The sequence below is a fragment of the Bufo bufo genome, chromosome 2 (assembly GCF_905171765.1).
Source record: "Bufo bufo chromosome 2, aBufBuf1.1, whole genome shotgun sequence".
Classification (NCBI taxonomy): Eukaryota; Metazoa; Chordata; class Amphibia; order Anura; family Bufonidae; genus Bufo; species Bufo bufo.
The window spans coordinates 25680118-25696917 of record NC_053390.1 but is presented as its reverse complement, the minus strand read 5'-3'; the positions used below and the strand labels follow the sequence as shown (position 1 = coordinate 25696917).

The following is a 16800-nucleotide window of genomic DNA, read 5'->3' as shown; positions in this document are numbered from 1 at the left end:
TTTTTTACTTTATTTTCTTATTTTTTCACTTTATTTTTTGTCCCACTATGGGACTTTAACATTTCAGGGTCTGATCCCTGTTTCAATACAGCACAATACATCTATACTGTGCTATATTGAACGGTCAGTGTCTTACACTTTAAGATGCTTACAGTTGCATAGGAGACCCAGCCCTGGGGCTGGATCTCTTGGGCTTCTGTAGCTGGCAGTCCTGATGCCTGTTCAAGGTATCGGGGCTGCCATAGCAACCATCGGGCCCCCGTCACCGGAGAACGGGAACCTGAAGGGAATGTACAAGCTGCCGCAAGCCCCTTGTATGCCGCGGTCAGCGTGACCGCGGCATAAAGGGGGTTAATCCTCCGATATCGCTGTTTTCACTGATGCTGGCAGATACAGTAGGGCCCCTGCTGCTGATCGCGGCAGGGCATGTGGGGCAGCGTTTTAACCCTAAGACGAGAATGCTCGTCCTAGTGCCTGAAGTACCTGCAAGTTAGGATGAGCATTATCGTCCAGGGTCGTTAAGGTTTTAATTGGAATCGAAATCAAAGTCTAAATTCTGGAATTGTGAGCGTATCCTTTCTCTTCTGTGACTTCTCTCATGACTATCAAGATCTGATTTTTGCTTAAAACATTGCTCACATTCTGAACATGAATACGGCTTCTTTCCTTTGTGACTTCTCTCATGTCTAACAAGCTCTGATTTATCTGTAAAATATTTCCCACATTCTGAACATGAATTTGGCTTCTCTACTGTGTGACATAGCGCATGTTTAACAAGACTTTGTCTAAGTGTAAAACGTTTCCCACATTCTGAACATGAATACGGCTTCTCTCCGTGACTTCTCTTATGTGTGAAAAGATTGTATTTTTCTGAAAAACATTTTCCACATTCTGAACATGAATACGGCTTCTCTCCTCTGTGTCTTCTCTGATGTGCACTAAGACTTGAATTCTGTGTAAAACATTTCCCACATTCTGAACATGAATATGGCTTCTCTCCTGTGTGAATTTTCTCATGTGAATCAAGATTTGCTTTCTGTGTAAAACATTTCCAACATTTTGAACAAGAATATGGTTTCTCTCCTGTATGAATTTTCTTATGTCTATTAAGAGCAGAGATCTCACTAAAAAATTTCCCACATTCTGAACATGAAGACTGTTTCTCTACTGTATGAATTTTCTTATGTCTATTAAGAGCAGAGATCTCACTAAAACATTTCCCACATTCTGAACATGAATACTGCTTCTCTCCGTGACTTCTCTTATGTGTTAAAAGATAGAATTTCTGTATAAAACATTTCCCACATTTTGAACACGAATACGGCTTCTCTCCTGTGTGAATTCTCTCATGTCGATCAAGAATTGCTTTCTGTGTAAAACATTTCCCACATTCTGAACATGAATACGGCTTCTCTCCTGTGTGACTTCTCTCATGTCGAACAAGCCCTGATTTAAATGCAAAATATTTCCCACATTTTGGACATGAAATCAGCTTCTGCCGTGTGCGAATTCTTCTGTCTGTAGAAAGATTTGATCTTTTTGTGATCTTTTGAAACCTTTTACCCCCTTTCTGACCAGCACTTATGGTAGCAAACTGTGATTGGTCAGATGATTCCTCATGAACAGGGGGATTATCTGATAGGTCTGTACTGTGAAGTCCTGGATGTACATTACGATTTTCTCCTGAAGAGCACTGCATGATGTCTTCATCTTCTGTTTTATAATTTAGTGACAACATGAAGTTTCCCTCAGAATTCTTATAGGAATTTTCTGCTAAAGATACAAATTGAAATTTTTTATTTTTTTTTAATCTAAATTACAGTCGACAAACTTATAACATTCTTATTAAAGGGGTTGTCTCATCTCACTGTTACTAAGTCCAGATCACCAGCTGGCCGGGAAACAGCAGAGTGCTCCAGCGCCCAATGTTTTAGTAGCTCCTATTGCAGCGCATGAAAGTTATGGAAACTGAATAGACTGAATAGCACAGCAAACTATGCTGTTTCTGAGTTAGGGAAGCTGTGTGGCTAAAAAAAAACTGCACAAAAACTGCACTTGTGATCCCAGCCTTATAGAGCTTCTATAACTTCCTGACAAAGTCCAGGATTATGGTTTACAATCAGTCCTGACTTTTATTACATAGAGTAAAACATGACTTAAAAATTAAAAATTTGAAAAACCGGACCATGTCTGGAAACGAGCCCTGCCCTCTGCCAACATTCTTGAAGGGCAAAGTGTAACTGGACAAAATTTTACTACAATAAGGAGCATCATGGTTGGAGCTGCTTTGCTCCTCAGGGTCTGGAGACCCGGCTGCAATTGGGTGAACAAGGACTGGAGCTTAGATCTGCTGCACGGCGACACACTTCTGTCTATCTCTATACTCCTATTGGTTGGCTTTTGTGTCACAATGGCGCATCTGGGTCTGCATTAGTGATGAGTGCGAATATTCGATTTGAGAATTGTAATCGCGAACCACTTTGAGAATTCGCTAATATTTAAAATATAGTAATATATATTCGTATTCGCGAATAGTGTTGATCGTGAATATTATAATCGCAAATTTTTATCGTGAATATATTACATTGTTGATTTTTGCAATTAAGTAAATAATCACTGGAGATCACGAATTCTCGAATTCGAAAATTTATATACGGCCAAAAATTAACGAAAAATCGCGAATTCGAATATTGCCTATGCCGCTCATCACTAGTCTGCACATGACGGGTATTACTTTGTGATATAAGAGGCTGGTGCTCCTCCATTACATGTCACTGCACATACGTGTATACACTGCACATGACGGGTCTTACCTTGTGATATAAGAGGCTGGTGCTCCTCCATTACATGTCACTGCACACACGTGTATACACTGCACATGACGGGTCTTACCTTGTGATATAAGAGGCTGGTGCTCCTCCATTACATGTCACTGCACACACGTGTATACACTGCACATGACGGCTCTTACCTTGTGATATAAGAGGCTGGTGCTCCTCCATTACATGTCACTGCACACACGTGTATACACTGCACATGACGGCTCTTACCTTGTTATATAAGAGGCTGGTGCTCCTCCATTACATGTCACTGCACACACGTGTACACACTGCACATGACTGCTCTTACCTTGTGATATAAGAGGCTGGTGCTCCTCCATTACATGTCACTGCACACACGTGTATACACTGCACATGACGGGTCTTACCTTGTGATATAAGAGGCTGGTGCTCCTCCATTACATGTCACTGCACACACGTGTATACACTGCACATGACGGCTCTTACCTTGTGATATAAGAGGCTGGTGCTCCTCCATTACATGTCACTGCACACACGTGTATACACTGCACATGACGGCTCTTACCCTGTGATATAAGAGGCTGGTGCTCCTCCATCATGGCCTCCTTGTACAGATCCTTGTGTCCTTCTATATACTCCCACTCCTCCATGGAGAAATAGACAGTGACATCCTGACACCTTATAGGAACCTGACAACACAATGACACCGTCATCACCCAGACCCCTCCAGTGCTGTTACTGGAGAATTTCCCAGCATTCCCAGCAGTGTCACCTCTCCAGTCAGCAGCTCCATCATCTTGTGGGTGAGTTCTAGGATCTTCTGCTCATGTATCAGGGGGTGAGGGGGAGGCTCTGTGATGGGGGGAGGGGTCCTGCTCCGCCCTCCTGACTCCTGGAGATGGATGATGGGAGTCACACAGTCCTCCGATGTCTTCTTCACTATTGTGTACTCCTGTGGATGGAGAGAGACACTTAGGGAATAAACCCTTCAGGGGCCATGTGTTCTCCTCCGGCCCTCTCCTCCTGGGTACAACGTGCCTACTTACCTTCTCATGGCTCCTACAACATGACTATTGGTCACTGGTCACATGATACATCACTCACCATACTGGGGGCTGATCTTCAGGTTCTCCATCACTTGGAAGGTCTGGAGGCCGTTCTCCAGGACCCTGGACTCTTCCTATCACTTCCTATGATGGATTCTCCTTCCCGATTTCTGACTTGTTACAGAATACAATAAAGAGGAGAGAAATCTAGAAAAGTTTACCTCTCCGCTCAGCAGGGAGATGATCTCCAAGGTGAGGTCTAATATTCTTCTGCTGATCTCCTTCCTGTCCATCCTTGGTGGATCATTCAGGAGAAGGCTTGTATTGCTGGTTTTCTTCATGACGCCTCCAAAAAAAAGAATAAAGGTTAATCCCTGAGTCCTATGTCCCCGGTAATGAGGGCGAGAAAAAGTACAACTCATCCCGCAAAACTCAGACCCTCATAAAGCTGCACTGACGGGAAAACCCTGAGCTCCATGTGTATCTAAGCTCCTGGCGGTGCAGTGTGTGGAGGCAGGAGACATGTCCTGAGTATCTCGGCACGGCCCCCCCGGTCTGTTGCTGGTCGGGGCGCAGACCACTGCACACACGGATCGCACACGGAGGAGAATACACTTGTGTAAATCAGGCCTAAAACGACCGTACACCTTCAATATCAGTCAGATTAACCCTTCTTCTCCTGGAAGCTCTTTTCTCATACAAATACTGCGGCGTCAGCTTCTATGTCTTTTGGATGGGGGGGCATCGAGCTTCTGTCAGACACCCATAGTGGCAGCGAGGAGTGGGCATGCTGAATTCATTGTGCCTAGTGCCGAGTGTCCACCAGTGGAAGTGATTCTGGGGGCCTCCAATACTTACCAATGTCGTAGTTGGTAAATTTGGGGCATGTAAGCCCTGCCTCGAAAACATTCCCAACCCAAGTGTGACGCCCTTTTTTTGGGTGGGGCTTACATAAGCTGCATTCAGTTTTGGCCTGAGACAGAAGGAATCGGTAGGTCAGTCCCTGCAAATTCAGGACCCTTGACAAATATGAACCCATCCTAAAGCTACATGGAGGCGCTGCCTTATATTGTTAGGCCTCATACACAGGAACGTCTGCATTGTAGCCACAACACAGTGCTCAGAACAGAGGTGTATTTTATACCGCACTATATCCATGTGTTATGTCTGCCCATACCTTTACATACGTGTAACATGTCTGATCATAACTCTGTGTATGCAGAACACACGGTGCATCCATAAAAAGGCATCAAAAACAGAAAAGTACCAACTGCCATTGCACAGAGGCTGGTGCTCCTCCATTACATATCACTGCAGACACGTGTATACACTGCACATGACGGCTCTTACCTTGTGATATAAGAGGCTGGTGCTCCTCCATTACATGTCACTGCACACACGTGTATACACTGCACATGACGGCTCTTACCTTGTGATATAAGAGGCTGGTGCTCCTCCATTACATGTCACTGCACACACGTGTATACACTGCACATGACGGCTCTTACCTTGTGATATAAGAGGCTGGTGCTCCTCCATTACATGTCACTGCACACACGTGTATACACTGCACATGACGGCTCTTACCTTGTGATATAAGAGGCTGGTGCTCCTCCATTACATGTCACTGCACACACGTGTATACACTGCACATGACGGCTCTTACCTTGTGATATAAGAGGCTGGTGCTCCTCCATTACATGTCACCGCACACACGTGTATACACTGCACATGACGGGTCTTACCCTGTGATATAAGAGGCTGGTGCTCCTCCATTACATGTCACTGCACACACGTGTATACACTGCATATGGTGGGTCTTACCTTGTGATATAAGAGGCTGGTGCTCCTCCATTACATGTCACTGCACACACGTGTATACACTGCACATGACGGCTCTTACCTTGTGATATAAGAGGCTGGTGCTCCTCCATTACATGTCACTGCACACACGTGTATACACTGCACATGACGGGTCTTACCTTGTGATATAAGAGGCTGGTGCTCCTCCATTACATGTCACTGCACACACATGTATACACTGCACATGACGGCTCTTACCTTGTGATATAAGAGGCTGGTGCTCCTCCATTACATGTCACTGCACACACGTGTATACACTGCACATGACGGGTCTTACCTTGTGATATAAGAGGCTGGTGCTCCTCCATTACATGTCACTGCACACACATGTATACACTGCACATGACGGCTCTTACCTTGTGATATAAGAGGCTGGTGCTCCTCCATTACATGTCACTGCACACACGTGTACACACTGCACATGACGGCTCTTACCTTGTGATATAAGAGGCTGGTGCTCCTCCATTACATGTCACTGCACACACGTGTATACACTGCACATGACGGCTCTTACTTTGTGATATAAGAGGCTGGTGCTCCTCCATCATGGCCTCCTTGTACAGATCCTTGTGTCCTTCTATATACTCCCACTCCTCCATGGAGAAATAGACAGTGACGTCCTGACACCTTATAGGAACCTGACAACACAATGACACCGTCATCACCCAGACCCCTCCAGTGCTGTTACTAGAGAATTTCCCAGCATTCCCAGCAGTGTCACCTCTCCAGTCAGCAGCTCCATCATCTTGTGGGTAAGTTCTAGGATCTTCTGCTCATGTATCAGGGGGTGAGGGGGAGGCTCTGTGATGGGGTGAGGGGTCCTGCTCCGCCCTCCTGACTCCTGGAGATGGATGATGGGAGTCACACAGTCCCCCGATGTCTTCTTCACTATTGTGTACTCCTGTGGATGGAGAGAGACACTTAGGGAATAAACCCTTCAGGGGCCATGTGCTCTCCTGTGGCCATTTCCTCCTGGGTACAACGTGCCTACTTACCTTCTCATGGCTCCTACAACATGACTATTGGTCACTGGTCACATGATCCATCACTCACCATACTGGGGGCTGATCTTCAGGTTCTCCATCACTTGGAAGGTCTGGAGGCCGTTCTCCAGGACCCTGGACTCTTCCTATCACTTCCTATGATGGATTCTCCTTCCCGATGTCTGACTTGTTACAGAATACAATAAAGAGGAGAGAAATCTAGAAAAGTTTACCTCTCCGCTCAGCAGGGAGATGATCTCCAAGGTGAGGTCTAATATTCTCCTGCTGATCTCCTTCCTGTCCATCCTTGGTGGCTTATTCAGGAGAAGGCTCGTATTGCTGGTTTTCTTCATCCTCCTCCAAAAAAAGGAATAAAGTGAGTCCCATGTCCCTGATAATGAGGCTGAGAAAAAGTACAACTCATCCCGCAAAACTCAGACCCTCATAAAGCTGCACTGACGGGAAAACCCTGAGCTCCGGGTGTATATAAGCTCCTGGCAGTGCAGGGTGTATCTAAGCTCCTGGTGGTAAAAACCTCATTCAGACAGAGCAGATTCTCTCATCCAGCACAGAATTATGACAACCCCCACTCTCCCCACTACTACTCCCCCCATCATACTAAGCTGAGGAGCGGAGAAGGATTCCTTGTGTGTAATGGAGGAGAATCTCCAGAGGTGACATGTCTGAGCTCTCCACCACACTGTCTCCTCACAGCTCATCTTACCTGCAGGCTGGAGGAATGGCTGATACCAGAGAGAACAAGAGCCCTGACTACCGACCAGGACCTGCCCAGTATCTGCTGCACTGCCAGAGCTGAAGGACCTGCGGTGACGTCACCGTCATGTGATCAGTGCAGGGGGCGGGGCTCAGCAGTGGAGAGAAGTTGTGTCGAAGGACCTGAGATGATGTCACTGGCATGTGATCAGTGCAGGGGGCGGGGCTCAGCAGTGGAGAGGAGGGGTGGTGGGAGATGGACCTGGGGGTGATGTCACCGTCATGTGATCAGTGCAGGGGGCGGGGCTTAGCAGTGGAGAGGAGAAGAGGTGGTGACAGGACAGTGATGTTAGTCATGTGACATGAGGGGCGGAGCTTACTATGGAGAAGGAACTGTAGGATTGATGAGTTTTCCTCTATACAGCCAAGGAAATGCTGGGAGTTGTAGATCTGTCACCTGATATCCTAAAATAACAACATGGACATGCTGGGAATTGTAGTTCTCTGATATTGTATAATAGCAGTCTGGATGTGCTGGGAATTGTAGTTCTCTCCTTTGATTTCTTATGATAACAGCCTGGACATGTTGGGAGTTGTAGTTCTCCTCTGTTTTCTGCACATGATTGCAGGGGGCGGCCATCTTTCTGATGCTGAGAGCAGTATTTAGAGATAGGATTTATAGCAGCGACACGGACTATGGGCACAGTAGACAGGAGAGGAGTGTGGGCATGCTTTGTGACCTGAGCAGAGGTCATTGTGCAGGGAGGGGGAGGAGGTAAGCTGTGACACCTATTGTAAATGGTGGGTCCTGTCTTATCTATACTGAGGTGTTAAAAATGATAGAATTAGTCTCAAGTTGTATCTCCTCCTGTGATCGCTGCAGGTCCCTAGTGAAGTGGGTTCAGTTCACACCAGACATAAAAAGCAAGAAGAACGGACGGCGCTGCTCCTCTAGGATCCACAAGCAGATTAGATACTAGACGGCTCCTCCTCCACTCCTTCTCCCTGCTGCCAAACACTGCTTCTTGTGTGGATTGCGGTACGGCTTCTACACGTTCCGCATCCTCAGCTTCCCTCCAGGATCTTCTCTTCCCCTCCAGATCCCTCTATACCATTCAGACCCCTCCAGACTCCTCTCTGCTCCTGCAGACTCCTCTGTTCCCTTCCAGACCCCTCTGTCACCTACAGGCTCCTTTGTTTCCTCTATGGAAGCTTCTAGAAGGTTCCCTTTAAAAGAATGTCATGCTCATGGAAACCAAGCCCTGCAGGGCTAGGTAGGGTTAAAGTGGCTTCTGCTTGTCCCTGGTCTTCTTCAGGACTTGGGAACGAGAGGGATAGGAGAAAAAAATGTAGACAAATATTATCCAACAGGTAATTGATAGACCGTCCAGCACCTCAGGATAATCCACTTCACATCTGGGCCATTTGCCCCCTTCCTGACCAGGCCTAATTTAGCAAAACTGACCTATCTCACTTTATGTGGTAATAACTTTGGAACGCCTTTATTTATCCAAGTCATTCAGAGATTGTTTTCTCGTGACACATTGTACTTCATGATAGTCATAAATTTGAGTCAAAATATTTCACCTTTATTTATGAAAAAATCCCAAATTTACCAAAAATTTTGAAAAATTTGCAATTTTCTAAATTTCCATTTCTCTGCTTTTAAAACAGAAAGTGATACCTCATAAAATATTTATTACTTAACATTCCCCAAATGTCTATTTTATGTTGGCATCATTTTGGAAATGTCATTTTATTTTTTTAGGACGTTAGAAGGCTTAGAAGTTTAGAAGCAATTCTTCAAATTTTTAAGAAAATTGCCAAAACCCACTTTTTAAGGACCAGTTCAGGTCTGAAGTCAATTTGTGGGGCCTACATAGTGGATACCCCCATAAATGACCCCATTCTAGAAACTACACCCCTCAAGGTATTCAAAACCGATTTTACAAACTTTGTTAACCCTTTAGGCGTTCCACAAGAATTAAAGGAAAATGGAGATCAAATTTTTAAATTTCACTTTTTTGGCAGATTTTCCATTTTAATCAAGTTTTTTCTTTAACACATCGATGGTTAACAGCCAAACAAAACTCAATATTTATTACCCAGATTCTGCGGTTTACAGAAACACCCCACATGTGGTCATAAACTGCTGTATGGGCACACAGCAGGGCACAGAAGAAAAGGAACTCCACATGGTTTTTAGATGCCATGTCCCATTTGAAGCCCCCTGATGCACCCTTACAGTAGAAACTCCCAAAAAGTGATCCCATTTTGGAAACTAGGGGATAAGGTGCCAGTTTTATTTCTACTATTTTTGGGTACATATGATTTTTTGATCATTCATTATAACACTTTATGGGGCAAGGTGACCAAAAAATTGGTTGTTTTAGCACAGTTTCTATTTATTTATTTTTACAGCGTTCACCTGAGGGGTTCAGTCAAGTGACATTCTTATAGAGCAGATTGTTACGGACGTGGCGATACCTAATATGTATACTTTTTCTCATTTATTAAAGTTTTACACAATAATAGCATTTTTGAAACGAAAAAATTATGTTTTAATGTCTCCATGTTCTAAGAGCTATAGTTTTTTTTTTATTTTTTGAGAGATTTTCTTATGTAGGGGCTAATTTTTTGCGGGATGAGGTGACGGTTTTATTGGTACCATTTTGTGAGACATACGTGCTTTTGATCACTTGGTGTTGCACCTTTTGTGATGTAAGGTGACAAAAATTGCTTGTTTTGACACAGTTTTTTTTTTTTTTTACGGTGTTCACCCAAGGGGTTAGGTCATGTGATATTTTTAAAGAGCTGGTTTTTACGGACGCGGCAATACCAAATATGTATTTTATTTTATTTTTACTATTTAAAAAAAAAAAAATTTATTCCTTACTTGGGGACTTTTTTTTTTTTTTACATGTGAAACCTTTTTTTTATTTTATTTTTTCAACCCTTTATTTTTTTTTTTTTATTTTACACTTTTCGTCCCCCATAAGGTCATACAAGACCTCTGGGGGACATTTACTTCACTTTTTCTTTTTTTACTGTTGATTTCTCCTGTAACTGGGGCTGACATAGTAACCCCAGTTACAGGAGAAATACACCCGCCAGAGAGGCTGTACAGCGCAATACAGCGCTGTACAGCCTCAGTGCAGGGCGGAACAGGAAGCGCATAGCGCTTGGTGAGCACTGTGTATGCAGCGATCCAGAAGGCAGGGACACCTGGGCACTGTCCCTGCCTTCTCTCTGGGTTGCCCTGCGGTCACTGACAGCGGGCAACCCGATCAGCAGCTGCACGATTAGCGTGCAGCTGCAGTTTCTGAACGGACGTTCTGGAACGTCCATTCAGAAATAGAGATCCACCTCCCGGACGTTTATATCCTATGGGCGGACGGGAGGTGGTTAAGACTTCTTCTAAGAGCTCTCAGTTTCTGAATGATTTGGAGAAGAAGATGAGTATTCAACCCTTACTCCGCTGAGTGGATTGTCTTGCAGATGAGAAGATTGGATTTGCCATTGAGATTGAAGTTGACCTCCACCCTACACACAATCTGTCTCCATTCTTCTGATAGGGAAAGGCATGTGTTTCCACCTTGTTTATGGGGAAGAAGATCCACCATGTTGTCCATCTGAATCAGAATCCGTCTGAATTTAGGGCTGAAATATGAGTAAGGCCAATATGATTGCCCTGAGTTCCTTCATGTTTGATGACAGGAGATCTGATGAAGTGCCACTTCTTTTGTACCCAATGATTCTTGACATGGGCACCCCAACCTGAGCCTGAAGTATCCATGGTGAGGAGGAACTTCTCCAGATGAAGAAAAGATTTCCTTGCAGACAAGTAGTCTTCTGCTACTTACAGTCGTGGCCAAAAGTTTTGAGAATGACAAAAATATTACTTTTCACAAAGTTTGCTGCTAAACTGCTTTTAGATCTTTGTTTCAGTTGTTTCTGTGATGTAGTGAAATATAATTACACGCACTTCATACGTTTCAAAGGCTTTTATCGACAATTACATGACATTTATGCAAAGAGTCAGTATTTGCAGTGTTGGCCCTTCTTTTTCAGGACCTCTGCAATTCGACTGGGCATGCTCTCAATCAACTTCTGGGCCAATTCCTGACTGATAGCAACCCATTCTTTCATAATCACTTCTTGGAGTTTGTCAGAATTAGTGGGTTTTTGTTTGTCCACCCGCCTCTTGAGGATTGACCACAAGTTCTCAATAGGATTAAGATCTGGGGAGTTTCCAGGCCATGGACCCAAAATGTCAACGTTTTGGTCCCCGAGCCACTTAGTTATCACTTTTGCCTTATGGCACGGTGCTCCATCGTGCTGGAAAATGCATTGTTCTTCACCAAACTGTTGTTGGAGTGTTGGAAGAAGTTGCTGTTGGAGGGTGTTTTGGTACCATTCTTTATTCATGGCTGTGTTTTTGGGCAAAATTGTAAGTGAGCCCACTCCCTTGGATGAGAAGCAACCCCACACATGAATGGTCTCAGGATGCTTTACTGTTGGCATGACACAGGACTGATGGTAGCGCTCACCTTTTCTTCTCCGGACAAGCCTTTTTCCAGATGCCCCAAACAATCGGAAAGAGGCTTCATCGGAGAATATGACTTTGTCCCAGTCCTCAGCAGTCCATTCACCATACTTTCTGCAGAAGATCAATCTGTCCCTGATGTTTTTTTTGGAGAGAAGTGGCTTCTTTGCTGCCCTTCTTGACACCAGGCCATCTTCCAAAAGTCTTCGCCTCACTGTGCGTGCAGATGCGCTCACGCCTGCCTGCTCCCATTCCTGAGCAAGCTCTGCACTGGTGGCACTCCGATCCCGCAGCTGAATCCTCTTTAGGAGACGATCCTGGCGCTTGCTGGACTTTCTTGGACGCCCTGAAGCCTTCTTAACAAGAATTTAACCTCTTTCCTTGAAGTTCTTGATGATCCTATAAATTGTTGATTGAGGTGCAATCTTAGTAGCCACAATATCCTTGCCTGTGAAGCCATTTTTATGCAACGCAATGATGGCTGCACGCGTTTCTTTGCAGGTCACTATGGTTAACAATGGAAGAACAATGATTTCAAGCATCACCCTCCTTTTAACATGTCAAGTCTGCCATTTTAACCCAATCAGCCTGACATAATGATCTCCAGCCTTGTGCTCGTCAACATTCTCACCTGAGTTAACAAGACGATTAGTGAAATGATCTCAGCAGGTCCTTTAATGACAGCAATGAAATGCAGTGGAAAGTTTTTTTTGGGATTAAGTTAATTTTCATGGCAAAGAAGGACTATGCAATTCATCTGATCACTCTTCATAACATTCTGGAGTATATGCAAATTGCTATTATAAAAACTTAAGCAGCAACTTTTCCAATTTCCAATATTTATGTAATTCTCAAAACTTTTGGCCACGACTGTAGATTGTAGAATCCAGAAGGAGGACTTCATTCTAATATCTGCTGGATCTCCTAACCACTGCACAGGGCAGAGTATTTATATCTCCTTTTGCCAACACCATTCTAGCCTGCACCGCATTGAACAGGCTATATTCAGGACTTCAGAAGGAGGACCTCCTTCTAAGGCCTCATGCACATGACCATATATATTTTGTGGTTAGGAAATCGAAGGTCCGCAAAATACGGATACCGTCCATGTTTCTTTTTTTGCTGACCTGTTGACTTCAATAGGTCAGTGATTCACAAGTATAGGACATGTTCTATCTTTTGCAGAACAGAAATATGGATATTTAAAGGACGCAGATTATCCATGTGCTTTCTGCATCTGTTTATCTGTTCCGCAAAAAGTTAAAATATGTCTGCAAAATGCATTGCCGATGAGTCCGCAAAAAAAATTTGGATGGCAGACAGACCACATCCGTATATTGTGGATCTGCGATTTGAAGACTGAAAAACCGATAGAATATGTCCTCAAAACGCAGACCGTGGACCCATCAAAGTCAATGGATCTGCAAAAAAAAGGGGAAGGTTCACATACGTATCTTAGGGTTCGGCACTTTGCGGACCGCAAAACGGATAAGGTTGTGTGCATGAGGCTTAACCACTGAACAGGCTTGGTTACTTTTTCCCACTCCATTCTAGTCTGCTCTACACAGACTACATTAGGCAAGAGGGTAGAAAATGGAAACACAAAAATCGGCCAGGTTATAAAGGGTTAAATATGTCAATTTATTTTTTAAAATATTTCTTAAAATCCCCGTATATCATATCTTATAATAAAAGTCACAACAAATACAGGAGGGCCTCCTTTTGCCCACTCCATTCCAGCCTGCACAGAATAGAACAGACTGCATTGCTGACTCCAGGAGGAGGACCTCCCGATAACACCTCTGCAGCTTATATTACTGATAATAGAGAAGGACCTCCTTCTCACAACTCCAGCCTAGCTGATTGTATAGTGAACAGACTAGATTACTGACTCCAGGAGGACCTCCTTCTAACACCTCTGCAGTTTATATTACTGATAATAGAGGAGGACCTCCTTTTAACACCTCTACAGGTTATATTACTGATAATAGAGGAGGACCTCCTGCTAACAACTCCATTCTACTATATTACTGGACCTCCTCCTAACAACTGCATGTTCTAACAACTCTACGGCTAATATTACTTACTCCAGGAGGAGGACCTCCCGATAACAGCTCTACAGCTTATATTAGGCTACTTTCACATTCGTGTTTTGGTTTCCGTTTGCAAGATCCGTTCAGGGTTCTCACAAGCGGTCCAAAACGGATCAGTATGCATTCTGAATGGAAAAGGATCCGCTCAGAATGCATTAGTTTGCATCTGTTCAGTTTCCATTCCGCTTTGGATGCGGACACCAAAATGCTGCTTGCAGCATTTTGGTGTCCGTCTGACGAAACTGAGCCAAACGGATCCGTCCTGGCACACAATGTAAGTCAATGGGGATGGATCAGTTTTCAGTGACACAATAGAAAATGGATCCGTCCTCCATTGACTTTCAATGGTGTTCAAGACGGATCCGTCTTGGCTATGTTAAGGATAATACAAACAGATCCGTTCTGAACGGATGCAGACGGCTGCATTATCTGAACGGATCCGTCCATGACGGATCCACACAAAATGCGAGTGTGAAAGTAGCCTTATATTAAGCTACTTTCACACTAGTGTTTTTGCTGGATCCGGCAGGGTTCAGCAAAAAACGATTCCGTTACTGATAATGTAACCATCTACATCCGTTCAGAACGGATCCGGTTGCATTATCTTTAACATTGCCAAGACGGATCCGTCTTGAACACCATTGAAAGTCAATGGAGGACGGATCAGTTTTCTATTGTGTCAGAGAAAACCCAGCATGCTGCTCTCTGGTATGAGAACGGTACGGAATGTATTTTGGAGAACTCCGTTCTGTTCAGTTACGTTTTGTACCCATTGACAATGAATGGGGACAAAACGGAAGCGTTTTTTTCCGGTATTGAGACCCTATGATGGAACTCAATACTGGAAAATATTAACATTAGTGTCAAAGTAGCCGAACTGAGTCCTTCTAACACCTCTGCAGTTTATATTACTGATCATAGAGAAGGACCTCCTGCTAACACCTCCATTCTACTATATTTCTGACTACAGAGTGTGGACCTCCTCCTAACAACTGCATTTTAAGGCCCATGCACACAAACGTATGCCTTCCGAGACATAGCGTCCATGAGCAGGCCATATGTCCCAGAGCGGCATCAATCGTGTGCCATGATCATACGAGCCTGGGACAGTAATCCCGCGGGTAGCCTGACGCGCACAGCATTATAGTAAACTATAAAACTGTGCGCTCTGGGACATATGCCCTGGTCACGGACTGTATGTCTCGGAGGGCATATGTTCATGTGCATGGACCCTTATTAGAATAGCGAGTGAAAGGAGGTCCTCCTTCTGGAGTCAGTAATATAAGCTGTAGAGGTGTTAAAAGGAGGTCCTCCTCCTGGAGTCAGTAATCTAGCCTGTACACTACAGAATCAGCTAGAATGGAGTTGTTAGAAGGAGGTCCTCCTCTATTATCAGTAATATAAACTGCAGAGGTGTTAGAAGGAGGTCCTCCTCCTGGAGTCAGTAATCTAGTCTCTTCTATACAGATAAGACTAGAATGGAGTGGGCAGAAGGAGGTCCTCCTGTATTTTCTATGGCTTATTGAATTCATATTGGTCCTCTCTGTGGAGTCCTTTATCTAGTCGGCTGTGGCAGAATAAACTGTGAAGTTAAATACATGAAGAGTGTGTTCGCGCGGTGGACGTGGTTTCAGAAGTGGCATTTTGATTGACTACGTGTCTTGGCGGTGTTTTATTGGCAAAACCACACAGCTATTAATGAGAGTGTTAACGGCTGCGCAAGTGAATCTTACCTAGGTGCTGTTGCCGGACTCCACTGTGAGCCGTAAATCCTCTTCCAGGCTCCACAGAGGTTCTCTCCTGACGTTCTCAACATTCACCAGGCAGACTCCGTCTCCACTCACTTCCTGCTCAGCACCGGAACTCCTCCCCTTCCCAGGGAGAGTGTGATGCAGCAAGTGATTTTTTAAGTGCAGCCTCAAACCTGCATTTATGGTTCACTATTAGATTTGAGCGGACACCTGGATGTTCGGGTTCGGCCGAACTTGAAAAAAAAGTTTGGGTTCGGGACCCGAACTTGACCCCGAACCCCATTGAAGTCAATGGGGACCTGAACTTTTGGGCACTAAAATGGCTCTAAAATAGTCCTGGAAAGGGCTAGAGGGCTGCAAAAGGCATCAAAATGTGCAACTGTTCTGCAAACAAATGTGGATAGGGAAATGACTTAAAATAACATAAAATACAGAAAAAAAAATATAACAATCTGGATCTAGGAGTAGGAGGTTGAGGAGGCGGTGGATGGGTGGATGTGGCGCTGTAGGTTGACGTGGCGGTGTAGGTGAAAGCGGCGGTGAAGGAGGAATAGGTAGCCAACACTGATTTGTGTTATTTTTTATTTTTAAATTGGGATCCCCCAAAATATTGGGACATATAACAAAATAAAACAAAGAATAAGTGCACTTGAGTACAAGAATGGATGGTTGAGGCTGGTATAAATGTCTATTCTGCACAAGGTACGGACAAGTCCTGTGGGATCCATGCCTGGTTCATTTTAATAAACGTGAGCTTGTCCACATTGGCTGCGGCCTGTGATAATGCTCTCTGCCGTGCTAAACACACGTTCACACTATACATTGGCTGCAGGGCAGGTCAGCACCTCCAAGTCTGACAAAGCTTTTCCACATTTGGGCCATGCTAACCCTGCCTTCTCAGGTGCTGGCGGTGCCCCAGCTGCGTTGGCGACCTCTTCTTCCTCCTCTGCTTTCGCCTTGTGCTTCCACTGTGCCCCCGCTGTCAGGTAGGAATGCCATCAGC

At 44.5% G+C, this 16800-nt stretch overlaps 1 protein-coding gene across 4 annotated transcripts; it reads right to left on the bottom strand.

Moving 5' to 3' along the window:
- Window positions 1-16: 16 nt before the first annotated feature.
- LOC120991146 (oocyte zinc finger protein XlCOF6.1-like) lies at window positions 17-6259 on the bottom strand. Of its 4 annotated transcripts, none has more exons than XM_040420055.1 (2): window positions 6225-6259; window positions 17-1770 (listed from the first exon to the last, which is right to left on the bottom strand). In XM_040420055.1, the coding sequence occupies exons 1-2, from the start codon at window positions 6256-6258 to the stop codon at window positions 527-529; spliced, it is 1278 nt and encodes a 425-aa protein (XP_040275989.1). In that variant the 5' UTR covers window position 6259; the 3' UTR covers window positions 17-526. The 4 variants fall into 4 exon arrangements, with proteins under 4 accessions (XP_040275989.1, XP_040275991.1, XP_040275990.1 ...); XM_040420057.1 differs by lacking the exon at window positions 6225-6259 and adding an exon at window positions 6146-6169 and having other exon boundaries at window positions 17-1773; XM_040420056.1 differs by lacking the exon at window positions 6225-6259 and adding an exon at window positions 6146-6167.
- Between the last annotated feature and the right edge of the window lie 10541 nt (window positions 6260-16800).